Source organism: Pelobates fuscus, chromosome 4 (assembly GCF_036172605.1).
Source record: "Pelobates fuscus isolate aPelFus1 chromosome 4, aPelFus1.pri, whole genome shotgun sequence".
NCBI classification, from domain to species: domain Eukaryota; kingdom Metazoa; phylum Chordata; class Amphibia; order Anura; family Pelobatidae; genus Pelobates; species Pelobates fuscus.
Window position 1 is genome coordinate 73,007,293 of NC_086320.1, and position 17,110 is coordinate 73,024,402.

General features: G+C 45.6%; 1 protein-coding gene across 4 annotated transcripts in view; it reads left to right on the plus strand.

Moving 5' to 3' along the window:
• TPD52 (tumor protein D52) overlaps nt 1-17,110 on the plus strand; it is a 199,241-nt gene that overhangs the window by 68,530 nt on the left and 113,601 nt on the right. For 3 of the 4 annotated variants that reach the window (XM_063451305.1, XM_063451303.1, XM_063451304.1), the window contains 2 exons: nt 174-222; nt 2,717-3,293. In XM_063451305.1, coding sequence (XP_063307375.1) covers nt 174-222; nt 2,717-2,830 — 163 coding nt within the window. In that variant the 3' untranslated portion in view covers nt 2,831-3,293. Of the gene's footprint in view, nt 1-173; nt 223-2,716; nt 3,294-17,110 lie in introns of those variants that run through there. The other variant, XM_063451306.1, reaches the window with a different exon arrangement.

A 17,110-nucleotide genomic window follows, 5' to 3' on the forward strand; every position in this document is an offset into this window, starting at 1 on the left:
TTAAAATGTGTCCTCCTACAGAAGACACTACATAATGTCCGTTAAATGTGTGTTATTACCAGTTCCATGATCTGTATCATGGAACAATAGGAATATTTGGTTAGTTATTACCAATGTTTACCATCCGCAGTAAGGACTATTTGTGTTAATTATCTGTCTGTTTGTTTTTATAGGAATTCACCCACATTCAAGTCTTTTGAAGAAAAGGTGGAAACTTTAAAGGTAAATTTATAGAAATGTCGAGCTTTGTTCCTTACAGCCAGATGTCTCCTGGACAAAGCCATTACCTAATTATTTATTTAGAAAAATAATTTTGATGCTGGTTTTGGGTTTTCAACCATTTCGGCATGGAACAATATATGTAGATAGTAATGTGCTTATTTTAACAACAGGCAGCTTAACGGACTACCAATTCATTGTGGATTGTATGTTTTGTGGTGTTTGTTTAGATGGCAAATGTCCGTGCTTTTTTTTTTTAATTCTTTATTTTTGCTGTGCACGCAAATTGTACAGAGTGGCGAGAGGTGCCCCAAAAGCAATCCTCTGTCTTTTCTCACGCTTGACATGCGGGGCACAAGAATGACAGGCACAATTTTTTTTTTTTTTTTTTTTTAAAACAGACTTAAACACTTAGCTTTAGACATATATAAGTAGGTTAGTAAACACTTAGCTTTAGACATATACAAGTAATTATGAGTAAGTTAGACCGATGCTATAACCATGCTATAATAATAAAAAAATAAAATAAAAAAAAAATCAGAGTAATGTAGTTGCGTATCATTGGCAGTAACATGCTAGAAACAGTTGTAGGAGAAATGTTGCTTTACAGTGTTAGATTGGCTATGCTCATATAGATATATATATGTAATCTATACACATTAGTGGTGCATATCAAAATCTAATCTTTAACCAGCTAAGAATTAAGGCAGCAACAGGAGCAGCAGGGACATCAGTACAGAGCTCTGTCCTGTCGAATTAATAACGGATTGATGTACCATGTAGACAGGACAGAGGGCCAGCAGTGCAGCAGGTAAAGTTCGGATGTCGCTCAGCCAATGCCCATAGATGGATAGTCCCGTTTGTCGCCGACTGCTCTGATGGGGGCTGTTCAGGTTCAGTAGGCCCAGGCTTCTCGAGGCTCGCCTCCCAGCTCTCTGTCCGAGCCCCAAGTCGCTTCTCCTCAGACGTGCACCGCGGCCGGTATGTAGCTCCAGCACTAGGCAGATGTTGTAGCTGCGACCGTAGAGGGTAAAAGTAGGCTGATCCCATGTTCTAGGGCCAGGGCTTTTATGCGGGAGCCGCTGCATATCGTGCGCAGGAGATATAGTGGTCGGCCATCTTGGGAGTCCATGTACGGACCTCTTTGTTCAGTGTGGTCGGAGTGAAGGCGGTACAGTTTGCGGTGGCTGCTGCCCCATGGATACCGGGATGACCCCCCCGGTCCAGAGGGGGGGGAGAGCGGCAGACCGCCGGCCAGAGAACCAGGAGAGCGGCCGTCCCTCTCGGCTCAAGCTCGTGGGCCTCAGGCCTCGGCCGGGTTACTTCGGCGCCGTGGATGGTCCTGTTGGGTATCCCCTGGGTCACGGCTGTCTCATTGGCACAGTGAGCCCAGTTTCAGGTAGGTTCCTAGTTTGTGGCCCGCAGTTGGCTCCGGTATTTCAGCTCAGAGGCCGGAGCTCAGACAAACCGTGTCTGATCCGACCGGCGGCCAGGCCCCGCCCAAATGTCCGTGCTTTTTGCTGCCAATTTGTTACTCTAAAATAGCAATAACTAGAGGTCTGCAGTTTTGTTTATACACAGACAGTTTGAGGAGCCAGAGCAAGGAATATACATAGCGCTAACCAGCCTTGTCTAATTATTTCTACAATTCAATGGGTTAGAACTGTATGCTACTATTTGTTTTTTTAACGTTTAGCATGTTAGAGCTTTTGGTAAGGAATGATTGACATTGCTTAAAGGGACACTAAGCCACCAGAACAAATACAGCTTAATGTAGTTGTTCTGCTGAAAATGGTTGGTCCCTGCAGGCTTTTTGCTGTAAACACTGTGTTTTCAGAAACAACTCCAGTGGCCACTCCTCAGGTGCCTGCTAGAGACTTTGCTGCACAGTGTTCAACATTCAGTGTCCCCACCTTCTGCATGGAGACACTGAACTTTCCTGATTCAATGCTTCTCTATAAAAATATGCTGATTGGCCAGGGTGGTGTTTGGCTCTGCCCCCTGACCTGCCTGCTTTGCGGAGATAATCAGAATTGACTATCTCAGCCAATCCAATGCTTTTCTATGGGGAAGCATCGTGATTTTCTGACATCACTTCTGATGATGTCAGCCAAGGAGGCAGAACAGGTGCAGAACCAGCAACAGCAGAATGGGATAAAGGTAACATTTTACTATATCTAGGGGAGCAAGGGGGTGGCCAGGAGGGCTAGATAGTGTTTAACACTAGGATCAGGGATACATGTTTGTGTTCCTGACCCTACAGTGTCCCTTTAATTGGAACTAGACTGCGAAAATGTGTTTAAAACGATTTGTCCGAATCAAATCCCTTTTAATCCACACCCGAATGAACGGATACGTCCGGATTTTGAATTGTAAGCAAGGTTTATGAGACTTGAATCTAGTACCGCATGTTGCAATACAGCTGCATTTTAACATACATGTTGATCTGTTCTCTGCTCATTTGGTCTAACTTCCTCTTACTTTTTTCCTGTTTTAGACCAAAGTTGGTGGCAGCAGACCAGCCACGGGAGATTTTGGCGAAGTGTTGAACTCCACAGCAAATGCCAGTGCCACAGATTCTTTAACTGAGAACGATCTGGAGACCCAGTGAGATGTCTCTGTGTACAGCAACCAATACTGCAAGATGCTGCAAGAAATGTGAAACCTGTCTACTGCGTTGTCCCATACCTTTCTTTCTTGGTATCTTTCACCTATCCTTAGATGCTAGCCCTCTGCGTGCTAGAAGTGTGTGCCATGTGCAGTTCATTTCATTAGCATGAAACAGGGTTAACAACTTTAACAACTGATACGTTTAAAAGCGGTTGTATATTTTTGTTAACACAAAGTTTTTGATGTTTGTCTTCTTTTTGATTTTGCATCAACTTCAAAATGTTTATCATCATATCTGCCAAATGTTTTTTTACGCTGGAAGCTTTATTAACTGTGTGGACACTAATAAAAACAAAACAAAACAAAAAAATGTTGTAACAATAAACATGCGCGATCCATCTAATGTAAACCATAAATTGCTGCCATCCACCTGCCCCCGAGTTAAGAGATACCGTTTATCATGAGATATCAATGGGCTCTTTATTACTTTATTGGCAGATCGTGACACTGGGGTTTCTTTATTTAAACAATGAATTGCAGTGCATGAAACATCAAATTGCACTTGTTAGACAAAAATAGCTGATATGGAAAAATGTAGCCTACAATTCAGTTTTCAGTTTGCTACTGTTTTAGTAAATTTAATGCCATATTGTTGCCTAGTGTTCTGCTGGGAGGGGGTGGGGGCTTTGGACATTATTTGGTGGCTGATCTGAATAATGCATCCCATTTTGCAAATGTTCTATAAACTAAGCCAGAGTTAACACAAACAAACCTACCAAGCCACTCCACGAACTCCTCCATCTCGACTGCCACACTGTTACCTAGGTCTGTTTCCCATTCTTTGCCATTATAAGTGCATTTAACACATGTCCTTTTTGGGTTAATAGCAAGGCATAGGTGCCAAAACTTAGTGTGTGCAAAGACAGGGCATCATTTTACTGCAAACTGTGTAGTGTGTGTTTTGCATAGTGCTATGCAGGTCTTTAACTCGGTGTTCATCTACTGAGACTATACATGCAGTGCAGCTGAGATCATACAGTACAATAAATTATCCTCCAAAAATCTTATTATAAGTGATCATTTTTCCATCATGTTTCCCTGTGAAATAGATTTAATACATGCAGCACTTGATGTATTAATTAAAACGAATATCCTGTCCGTTTTGTTAAAGTACATGTTTTTTTGGGGGTGTTTTTTTTTTTGTGCGTGCTTTTTTTGCTTTTATGCTGCTGCGGGCCAGTTTTAATCTACCTTCATGACTATTCTGTATGATTCTCCAGTGTTATTTCCCATGCCTGGCTCATCCAGAGATTTGTAAATTTATGGAAATCGCTGAGGGGTCCCTGCAGGGCCGTCTTTAATTTTGATTGGACCCTGGGCAAGCATTTACTTGGGCACCCCTGACTACATATAGATACGCACAAATACACTACCTGACACACACACGCAGATACACACTGACCGCATATAGATACACACAAGAACATACAGATACACACAGACTACATATAGATACACTGACACACACACAAACACAGACAGATACAAACACTGGCATACATGCAGATACAATGGTACACACACTGACTTCATATAGATACACCGACACACACACACTGACACACAGACACACACAGATACACAACCTGACACACATGCAGATATACAGATACAAACACTGACACATACACACACACACACAAATGGACAACATACAGATACAGAGACGCATTCTGACAGACGTACTGACACAGACAGCCATACTGAAACACACATACACAAAGACATACTGAACCACACAGACATACAGATACACTGACAGATATACTGGCACATATACACACAAACAGATGGATATACTGAAACACACATACACTGACAGACTCACACATAGACATACAGACATTCTGGCACACAGACAGACTGACAGACTCACACACATACACACAGACCTGCACACATACATACATACATACTGAACCACACAGACATACAGATACACTGACAGACATACTGACACACACACTCAGACACTCATGCAAAATTTGATAACCACCCTCCAGTTTCTTACCTTTTCCTGGAGGGTGGCTTCCCTGGGGTCCAATGGGGTGGCTGGGAGTTAAGCTCTCCCGGCCTGGCCCCCTCCATAACAGCTTCTTCCTCCCGCGCGGCTCCTGTTTCTGTGGGAGGAAGTGACGCGCGGCTGTCACTTCCTCCCAGCCGGCTGCCGAAAAGCAAGGGCCCGGTCTCGCTGTTAAAGCGCCACAGTGCCCTACCGGGCCCCTGCTGACACAGGCCCACCGGGTGGCCCTAAGTGCATGGGCCACCCGATGGTCCCCCATAGTTTGCGGGCAGAGGTCAAACGGAGCAGCTGTCTTGGGGCCCCCCAGCAGGGACAGGGCCCGGGGGGGGAACGGCCCCGTTTGCGCCACTTTAAAGACGGCCCTGGGTCCCTGCACACCATAACTGTTTTTCTCAACATCAGACATAAGCAATTCTACTCTGATTGCAAGTAGGGAAAGCAGGATAATTAGTGCTGATTATTATAGTGGCTGGTAACATGGCTAATGGACATTGTGTTCCGCAGAGTGACTTTCTGGCTATAAAGTACATTAAAGGGACACTCCAGGCACCCAGACCACTTCTGCCCATTGGAGTGGTCTGGGTGCCAACTCCCACTACCCTTAACCCGGGAACTGTAATTATTGCAGTTTTCATAAACTGCAATAATTACTTTGCAGGGTTAAGTCCTCCCCTAGTGGCTGTCTACTAGACAGCCACTAGAGGGCACTTCCTGGTTCATAGCACAGATTTGTGTGTGAGGACCTCCAGCGTCGCTAAAATCCCCATAGGAAAGCATTGAAAAGCTTTTTCAATGCTTTCCTATGGAGAGGTCTAATGCGCGGCATCGTCGCTGCCTTTGGTAAGTTTTCACCCCTTCAGCAACAGGAGTTGGAGGGAGAGGGGACCTGCAGTGCCAGGAAAACAGATTGTTTTCCTGGCACTGGAGAGTCCCTTTAAGGGCCAGTATTGTTCGTTTTAACAAAAATAAACCACTTCATCTGTACATTTCAGTATTTTATGGCACAGAGTTCAAAAATACATGTTCATCTTAACCCCTTAAGGACACATGACGTGTGTGACATGTCATGATTCCCTTTTATTACAGAAGTTTGGTCCTTAAGGGGTTAATGATCGGGCCATTTGGAAATTAGCATAACACCTCTAAACTATATTCTACAGTGTGTCTACAACTTGCTTTATAGTGTGGTGCCTTAAAATCTAATTTATTTGACTTTTTTTTTTTTTTTCCCCAGTTACGTACTTAGACTAGAGCAGGCTGTTGCCAATCTGTCACATTGTGCATGTTTTGAAATTATCACTTTTTTTCGCTAGAATAGGTGAGTCTGTGGAAATTACAAAATCACAGATTTTTTTTAATTTATACTCCATGGAGTATACAGTAAACTAAAAAAAATTAGGTTCCATTTCAAATCTCAACACAATGCAATAATTCTTTAGGTACCAAGCTGTTCTAGAAGACCTTGATTACTGAACAGCTTGTGGATAAATCGAGATTATTGCCTTTTTTTTTTTTTTTGTGTTACTATACACACACAAAGCCTATAGTTCTGTGCTAAAATATTCTAGGTAAAACATGGAAACTACCCAGGCTATATAAAAAGACTGTGATCTTGTCTATCCTGGACTGTTCACAAATCATAGTAAGTCATTGATCAATCCCTTTAACCCCACAGAACATAATAGTGCAGCTTTTAAACATGATGCACACTGCAGTTTTGATTCATTACAATGCCTGTACGGTCGTTTCTATTTCTCTTGGCACAGATGGGGTCTGGAATTGCCATTACCCTGCCATTTAATGCCTGTGCCCTCTCCTCCCAGATCCCAAATAGTGTATACTAATAAACCAGTATTTCGAGGTATGGTACTGGTCATCTGAAATCACTAGATATACGTAAGCACACATACTGTTGCCTATATATTGTAAAACTGTCAAATAAGCTCCTGGCAGGCTTAACCCCTTAAGGACCAAACTTCTGAAATAAAAGGGAATCATGACATGTCAGACACGTCATGTGTCCTTAAGGGGTTAAAGGAACACTATAGTCACCTAAATGACTTTAGCTAAATAAAGCGGTTTTAGTGTATAGATCATTCCCCTGCAATGTCACTGCTCAATTCACTGTCATTTAGGAGTTGTGCCAAGTCTGATGCGTTTAAATAGATTTTATTTAGATTTTCTTACAAGTGCATATCCATGATCGCTTAGACAAATAGGAGTTAAATGACAGTATCCGACAATCAGTGTGCATTTTAATCCTTTGGTGTGCACATATGTTCATATGAAAACAAAAAAAGTTAAAGGATACTTTCCAATACACACGTAAATTTCTGTTAATGCCATACAAAACCGCTAATCATAAACAATGCATGTAGAATCTATTTTTTCTTTTCTTTTCAGTCTGATGCAGGTTCAAGGTTAAAACCCAGAGAATAGGATGTATAAATATGCTTCAGCTGTGTAACAACCTAGTAAATCATTGGATTTTTATGATGTGGGAAACATTTGTACATGTTGAAAACACATCTTTAATGCAGTGCTTTGACAATATTTTTATTTGTGAAATATATGGCAACACGTTGGTTTGGTACCCCGATATAACGATACACGTATGAGGAGCTTTGGGGTTTATTTGCTAAACCGTGAATTGAAAACCCAAACGCAAAATTCAGGTTGAGACAGCTGATTTCGTGTAAATTCAACAATTCAGCCGCTGGTTATTTTGGCCTATATTTTACAATTTAGTGTTTTTTTGAATACACTGCCGACAGCTTTACTGTACTTTATTCAATAAAGTGTGGATTGTTATAAATTCAAGGTGACTTTAATATTTTAGTCAACAAATGGCCAAGTTAGGTTGTTTTTAAATTTGGCTATTTTGGCCTGAAAGTTGAAATTCACTTTGAATGAACAACTTTTCACACTTTTTTTTTTCTCTTTTGTCTATTTTATGGAAAAATAGCAAATTTGACTTGACAGACTGTCTTACACTCTTTGAATCATAGCGAATACAGTTTGGTGCGTGGACACTAGGAGATAAACCGTGCACAATCTTTGGTTTGGGCGTATAGAAATTGTTCGTAAAAGGTCACTGCGGCAGGGACAGAATGCTCATGTAATTGCGCATAAGGTTCCCTATAAATAGTGAGTTGTACTGCAAGTTCAATGTATGTTCATTGACAATGTCTATGGCTCCTATAGTCCTATCATATGTACAACAATTTTCACTCTGTCTACGTTTTGCAAGACCTTTTGTAGTGAATAGACGTGTGTGTATTCTTAGCTATGCAGCAATAATGACCTATTTACCCAACATCGTAGCTCATAAATAGATCAACTATTGGATTAAGAATAATGTGTTTAGATTGCAACTCCCAAACTGTGGCTGGCAAAGATTTGTAGGAGCTGCATTGCAAATACAGCTGAAGGGCTGAGTACAGACATCCCTAATCAACTCTATTTCCTGCAGGCCTATAACGCAGAGAGGAGTTTATTCCTGGTTACTAAATGTATCAAGGGCTTACACTTCTAGTGCTCTGTGGCTTATGGATTACTGTCTTGTCATGTGTAATCGTACAAATGATTTCCTTGCCAAATATATTGTTAAAAAATAATTTTGTGGAAGGGCATTTTTTTTTGTGGTGGGAAAATGATTTAACGAGGATGTTTTAGTGATATCGGCCAATCCTAATTCCATCAAATATTCTGGTTAATAAAACACGTTTGTTCTGCCATACCAGATATATTTGTGGTGGTGTCTCTTTCCTGTCTTTGCCAATTCTATGTGAACATGGGTTTGTGTGCTGCATGTCTGTTTTATAAAGAGATTGTTAACCCAGAGGACATTATAATTATATTTTTCATCCATATTTGTGTCACTGATGAGGAAACTTTTAGGTCTGTACTTCGCTACACATTGGATGCGGGTATCTTCTAAGCTAGCCAAAATGATCAAATACTGGTTTTCGCCATTTGTATGGAGCAATTGCCTTGTCAATTATTATATTTGGGAAACAAAAAGGGGGGGGGGATTCGTAGTGTGTCCTAGAAGCAAAGCAGAGGTTCCCATCTAAAACACAAGCAGGTTTATTCAATTAAGAGGAGCTTTCCCTTACAGGGTTTTTAAGGTGACACTGTTGGTACCATAACCACTTCATGTAATTGAATTGGTTATAGTTGCTAGAGAAATCCACTGGAGGTTTGGCCAAGGCGGAGATTACACACTTCCTTTTAGCCGTACCAATTCATACCAGCAATGGGGAGACTTGATAGGTTGAAAGTGAATAGACAAAAATCCACACCAGTCTCCCCGTCCCAGGCTAATGCTTCCTCATTAGCCCAAGCAGCACTTTTGTTTCCACTGATAATGGGTTAATGCTGAATGGAAACACGGCCCAATGGGACTCCAGACACTAATTATTTTAATGAGACAAAACAGTTCTAGTGCCTACATGTTGATTTATAACTATACTTAACACTTACATAGCTGTGATTTGTGAAAACTAAAATAGTCTGAACCCAGTGGTGAATAGTGATGTCGCGAACATAACATTTTCCGTTCGCGAACTCAAACTTCCGCAAATGTTCGCGAATGGGCGAACCACCATAGACTTCAATAGGCAGGCGAATTTTATTAATGACACGGAGGCTCCTATTATGCTATCTCTTTCTTACTTTATTCCTCAGCAGCAAAGAAAAAATATACTGAAAGAGAAAAATATGTAGAATATGAAATATATAACCGATACAACCATATCTGCCTAGTAACAGGGCAGCCAATCAGTCTCTAGGAACAGTCCATAAATCTCCATCCTTGTACTTCCACTTCCTCTTTCTTTGCTGCTGTCCTCAGACCAGCTAAGTATTATTTTTTCTCTCCTATATTGTGTGCTTGATTCTATTTATTAGGGTTTTGTACCCTGTGTTTACTACCCTAAATATTATTGTTGATTACATTGCTTGCTGTTTTTCTGTATATTTCGTTTATTTTGTCTATTTTTATTGAGGTTTTTTGTTACTGTTTGCCTCCCCTGCGTTTTTCCCACCGCTTCCCCTGTCTGTGTTGCCTTTTCACTCACCCAGACAGGGTTCGCGGCTAGCAGGGGAGACTTGCATCGGAGTTTTGTACTCCTTGGTTCCCTTCCCTCTCCCCTCGCGGCTGCGTGTGCGGCCGCGTTTGTTTGCCGACCCGATAGCTATCTCCTCGCACCCGCTGGTGCGAGGGAGTTCCCGGCCGCGTGTGATTCACGCGCTCCCCGGCCATTGGCGGGGGAGGAGCTTAGTGGCAGCGTGGCGCGCTCTGCACACGGCGGCCATCTTCTGCCTCATCGCACGAGGGCTGGGCGGCTTTTTCAACGGGTCGGCTCCCTTACCTCTCCCCTATACTGTTCTGTGCAGGTATTTTTGTTTGTGGGTTAATCAACCCCTATTGTTAATTCTGTGTGTTCCCCCTATACTGCCCTGATTCAGTTTTGCACCGGTTGCTCGGTGCCTGATTTTTATTATTTAAAGGTGCAGTACATAAATTTATTTTCTGCTCTGCGCATTATGCAGGCTGGAGGTGAGGGTTCTGGTAGCCCCAGTTACCCCATTATGGACCCCTCTCAGACTCCTAATGCAGGGGAATTAGGCCTTACTCCCTCCCAGGAGTTCCAGGCCCTTATGGATTCTACTATGCAGAGGGCTCTGGCTTCGGCCATGGGGACCGTGTCCTCGTCCCTCTCCCACACTATCCAACAGGCGTTAACACTGCCTTTGACCCCTGTCATGTTGCCTGCTCCCATGCCTGCAGTTCAGACTCAGGCGGGTCGCAAGGCTCAAACTAAGGCTAAACATGTCTCTCCAGATGTGACGCAGGTGTTCCCTGCCCTGACTGACGTGCCCATGGCCGTCCAAGATGGCGCGTTTCCGCGCAAGAGAGCCGCTGGCCGGGCAAAATCGGCCAGAAAATGGAAACGGGCGCGTGCCCGTGATGATGGATCGGATATCGATCAGACTGGAGAGTCGGATTCGGACCCCCCTGATTACGCCTCCTATGAGGAAGGGGGCTCCGGCGATGAGGCGGAGTTTGACGCTTCGGCACTTCCTCCGGGTGAGGGGCAGGACATCTGTGATCCTCAGGGTTACCCCCTGTTCGATCCCGATGATCTCCGCCATCCTCGCTCGGCGGAATGGGACCCGCCCGCGCACATTGCCAGTTATCTGGCACTTCGTATGCGTACCCCTCTCTCCAAAGAGGGGCGCAGTAAATTGAGGGCCGAGTGCCCGAGGCCTTCCGTGCCTGATGCGGCGTGCAAGACGCCAGAGGTTGACCCTCAGATCTCCCAATTCCTGGCTAAAACAGGCTGGAAACCCAGGAAGGGGCTAGAGTTTTCATTGCATAACTGTCAGGACAAGATCCTGGACACCCTGGGCCCCGCTGCCAAGCTCTATGAGCTTTTGGAGGCAGCTAAAGCTGGGACAAAGCCCATCGACCTCGATGAGGCGATTGGGTGGGTCCAGAGATTGATTTGCCTCCTTGGCAACGCAAATACGGCCATGTCGGCTGAACGCCGCAAGGCGATTTTGCTCAAGATTGAGCCAAAGTTAGTGAACCTCGCTGTGAAGGAGCCGGGTGCCTCGGCCAAAGGTATGCTCTTTGGGGAGTGCTTTGTCAAGGATTTGGGCTCCTTTGTGCGTACCTTCACCGCTCTTGATAAAGCGCAGTCTAACCTAAAGCGGGTCTTTGGCCCTAAGGTTTTCCATGGGGCCGGGAGGTATAGGAGCCGTCCGCCCGGCCGTGGAGCTCGAGGTCCCTCGCGGACCCACAGAGGTTCCTTCTCCGCCCCCCGAACCTACCAGGAGTATAAGCCAGCGCCCTTCTTCCCCTCACGTGGGAGACCTTGGCAAAGTCGAGGAGGTCGTGGACAACCCTCATACAGACGCCCTTACGGTGAGTACCCAAAATCGTATGTCTTGCAGAGCGAGTGTGGGGGGCAGGTTGGCACTATTTCTAGAAAGGTGGGGTATGATCACCACAGATGTTTGGGTTCTGGAGACGGTCAGGGGTTTCCGTCTGGATCTGTTATCTCCCCCTGTCCAGACTTTTATCCCACAAGAACTGAGACTGCCGGACGATCAGTCCGAGCTAATTACCGCGGAGATCGCGGAGTTGTCTGCCAAACAGGCCATTCAAGAAATCCCTTACAACCACCCAGGCTTTCTGAGCAATTTGTTTCTTGTAGCCAAGAAAGGCGGAGGTGTCCGCCCGGTGATAAACCTCAAACACCTGAATTTTTTCCTCCGTTACCATCACTTCAAGATGGAGGGTGCCCACTGTCTCCGGGACCTGCTACGTCAAGGGGATTGGATGGTCAAGTTGGACCTCAAAGATGCCTACTTGACTATACCCATGGCAAAAGAGCACTGGGACTTATTGCACTTTACGTGGCAAGGTCGTCGATGGCGGTTTACCTGTCTGCCGTTCGGTCTATCTTCGGCTCCATGGTGTTTCACGAAGGTAATGAAGCCTGTGGTGGCTTTCCTCAGGGCCCGAGGGGTCCGCATGATTATTTACCTGGACGACATATTGATTATGTCCTCGTCCCCCGACCAACTTCTCAGACACCTGGGATGGACGGTAAACCTCCTGGAAGGCCTGGGCTTCCTCGTGAATTGGGAAAAATCCATTGTGGAACCAGTACAGAGGATAGAATTCCTGGGCTTCGAGGTCGATTCAGTCACCCAGTTTCTGTTCCTGCCGGAAAACAAACTTCGGTCGATGAAGAAGGAGATACGGCGTGCACTACGGGCCTCCTCTCTCTCAGTCCGACAACTGGCGAGAGTGATCGGCCTCTTGGCCTCTTCAATTCAAGCGATTTTCCCAGGCCCATTACATTACCGGGCCCTACAACGTTTGAAAGGTTCCCATCTTCGGGCCGGGGGCTCGTACGAGAGCATCTTGACCCTGGACGCCGACTCCAGAGACGAGCTACGATGGTGGTTGGACCACATGGAGGCATGGAACGGCCGGGCCATCTTCGGCTCCGCGCCGGACATGGTGATAGAGTCGGACGCGAGCCTACACGGTTGGGGCGCTCGCTGTGGCAGTATCTCCACCGGTGGAAGATGGTCCGAGGTCGAGTCGACCTTACACATAAATTGCCTGGAGCTTCTGGCAGGTTCGTTCGCCATTCGGAGCCTATCTCCGACTCAAGGGAATTGCTGCGTACTACTGCGCATGGACAATGTGTCCGCAGTCAGGTACATAAACCACCTGGGTGGTACGAAATCGAAACAGCTGGCGAACCTGGCAAGGGACTTCTGGCAGTTTTGCCTCCACAATGCTATATCGGTTACAGCCGAACATATTCCGGGACTGGACAACGAGTGGGCGGATTGGAATTCGCGTTACCTGAAAGATTCAGGAGACTGGCATTTACTATCCTCAACCTTCCAAAGGATGGACCGGCTATGGGGTCCTCTACACCTGGACTTGTTCGCGTCCAGACTGAACTCCCAACTGCCCCAGTACTTCAGTTGGAGACCGGACCCGACAGCCGCTGCGGTGGACGCGTTCTTACAGACGTGGCCGCTAGGGCGCCACTTTGCGTTCCCACCGTTCAATCTGATATCCCGGACACTGACGTACGCGACCAGACAGGATTGCACGCTGGTAATGGTGGTCCCCCTGTGGCAATCTCAACCGTGGTTCCCCCGTCTCCTGGAAATGGCCATAGACTTCCCACGGATGATCGAAATGAGGCCGGATGTGCTTCTAGACCCGGATGGGAACTCGCACGAATTGGTGGATCAGAACTTGCTCCAACTCACGGCTTGGCTGCTCTCAGGGGACCCTGGTGTGTCACGGACGTTTCGCAGGCAACTGCTCGACTCTTGGAAAATGCCTGGGCGCCAGGTACCAGGCAGGCCTACAAGTCCGCATGGCGCGTGTGGTCTAGCTGGTGCTTGGGAAGATTGCTGGATCCACTTTCTGCCCCTCTAACTGCTCTGCTCAGTTTCCTGACTGAACGTTTCGATTCGGGTTTGGCCTATCGTACCCTTAATGTTTATAGATCGGCTATTTCGGCCGGACACAGAGGGCTAGATGGATCTCCGATTGGTCAACATCCTGTTGTGTGTCGACTGTTGAAGGGTATCCGTTTCGCTAGGCCTCCAAGCTCTAGATACTCATCATTTTGGGACGTTAATGTTGTCCTTGGTTTCTTGGACTCCTGGCCCTGTAATGAGGACCTGACTCTCAAACAGTTGTCATGGAAACTGGTCATGCTTCTGTGCTTACTTTCATGCAAAAGAGTATCGGACGTCAGGGCTCTGGATTGGAACGCGATTTCGTTCACTCCGGAAGGTGTGTCGTTTAATATCTCAAGGAGGACTAAGTCGGCTTCCAAGTCGGTGGACTACCCTAGGTGCTCCGTCAGACCGACTTTATGTCCTGTGGCTTGTCTCCAGGTCTATTTGGCTCATACTCGACAGTTGAGGTCAACGGACTTGCCTCCACTATTTATTTCCTTTAAGGCACCGTTTCTACCTGTCTCCTCGACTACGTTAGCCCGCTGGGTTAAGGGTCTGCTTTCCGCTGCAGGAATTGATACTTCGATTTTTACGGCACATTCGGTTAGGGGTGCCATGGCATCGAAGGCTTCTACGATGGGATGTCGTCTGGACGATATCTTGAGAGCGGCGGACTGGTCTAAAGAATCGACGTTCCGTAATTTCTATTTCCGCCCGATTGAACATGTTTCTTCATTGGTGGTGGCTCAGCTTTAAACTAGCATAATAGGAGCCTCCGTGTCATTAATAAAATTCCCAGATTTTACTAATAACATGACGTAAAGTCATGATTTTATTAATGACACGGAGGCGAGTATTATTCCCACCCACCCGCCCATGGATCTGGGGTAAGTTTATGTTTATGGTTCAATCGGGGTGATTTTTCACTCATGGTAAGTGCACTTGGTTTACTTGTTTTGAATGCATATTCTTGTCGGGTGTGACATATATCTTTATTAATCTAACTAGGATTCTCGTGATGTACAGGTATTATGTATACGATATGTTACACTCAGGTCCTAAGTTTGGAGTTTACCACATATTTCTTTGTTTTACAGCTTGATTTCGTTTTGTGGAAATTACCAGTTGGAAAGTTACTCGTTACTAATATGGATGTTTCGGTTTGGGTCTTCGGTTCAGAAGGCAAAGAAGAGGAAGTGGAAGTACAAGGATGGAGATTTATGGACTGTTCCTAGAGACTGATTGGCTGCCCTGTTACTAGGCAGATATGGTTGTATCGGTTATATATTTCATATTCTACATATTTTTCTCTTTCAGTATATTTTTTCTTTGCTGCTGAGGAATAAAGTAAGAAAGAGATAGCATAATACTCGCCTCCGTGTCATTAATAAAATCATGACTTTACGTCATGTTATTAGTAAAATCTGGGAATTTTAAAACACACAGGGACTCTTTCTGGCCACAATAGTGATGGAAAAGTTGTTTCAAGGGGACTAACACCTGGACTGTGGCATGCCGGAGGGGGATCCATGGCAAAACTCCCATGGAAAATTACATAGTTGATGCAGAGTCTGGTTTTAATCCATAAAGGGCATAAATCACCTAACATTCCTAAATTGTTTGGAATAACGTGCTTTAAAACATCAGGTATGATGTTGTATCGATCAGGTAGTGTAAGGTTTACGCCCGCTTCACAGTGACAGACCAAACTCCCCGTTTAACGCACCGCAAACAGTCCATTTGCATAACCGCAAACTCCCCATTTGCACAAGGTTGGATCAGATGAGTCCTTCAGGACTGTAGTGGACACTGAATACACTAGCCTAGCTATCGATTTCCCTATTAAATCAGCAGCAGCTACACTGTCCCTCCTCTCACTAAGAATGCAGCTTCCGGGGGGCGGGGCCTAGCTGTCATGGAGGAAAGACGCACTTTGTGTGAGCTCACTCAATATCTCACTTTAAGCAGCTATCAACAAGCTAATTTCACCCCAGAAGGGGATGACCCAGCAATGTTGCTCCTACCTGACCGACCCGACATGCTTAATAGCGGTCAGCAACTCGACAGAGTCTTACCTCGGGTGTGGCAAGTGTGGCCTGGTGCTCACTGGGAGGGAGAGGCGGCCGATCTCCCGATCCTGGGATGCCCAGGAGCAGTTACTTCCCGGCAGGAGCTCCATTACCCCTCCCCCCCCCCCCCCCGGACCGGTGGGGGTTATCCCGGTCCACCCCTGAGAGGCTGTCTGGAGCTAGTGGACGCACAGAGCACAGCCGCCTAGGCTGATATACTCATCTGCGACTCTCCCAATATGGCGGCAGCCGCGTGTCCTCCTGGTACCAGCAAAGCATGGCAGGATATTGAGTCGAAGCTGGACAGACTCTTTAATCAATTTTGGAAGCAAATAACAAGCAGGAAGCCCCAACAAGCTCCACCGCAGCCCCAACAAGCTCCACCACAGCTAAGCGAAGCAGTCCCCATTATAATCCACCAACGCAAAAGGCGTCGAAGACGGGACCGGAGGCACAAACAGAAATGCAGAGCCTGCCCCACGTCAAGCACTCACCTCCACCTTAAGCCACCACAATCCCGCACCGGACGTGAAGCACCACCGGGACAGATCCGACCACCTGACAAAACAAGCTTCCACCACCTCAAGACTTGCCTTTGTTGTTCCAGGTATCAGGGACTCCCAGGGTCTGCACCTGGCGCCCAGAAGGGATCGGATGAGCACAAGCAGTAAACAGCAGCCTGCCAAGCATGTCCCACTATAGCCGATCCTCCACACCATGCCTTTAATCACATGAACTGCTCTCTGCACATTAACTAATCGTAAAGTAGAAAGCGTTTAAACATGTCATTATTTCACCTCCTAAAGAGTTTATTGTCGTAGTTCCTTACATGCCTTTACCTTAACCGTTCATGTATTATGTTATTCACTAGTCTCATCTCATGGGGCAACTCACACTTGATTTATAACTAGTGGTGGAGCTACCGATATAAATACACAGTTGATAACGTGCAAGCTACACCCTAAACATGACAGCCATCTTTCACAACAATGTACTGCTTTATACTCATACCCTCAGTGCAACTAGCCTTGATATACGCACGTTCAGCCTAGCATGCTCAAATATAACACACTTCTGTCTTAAAAAAAATAAGAAAATAATACAAAAAAAAAAA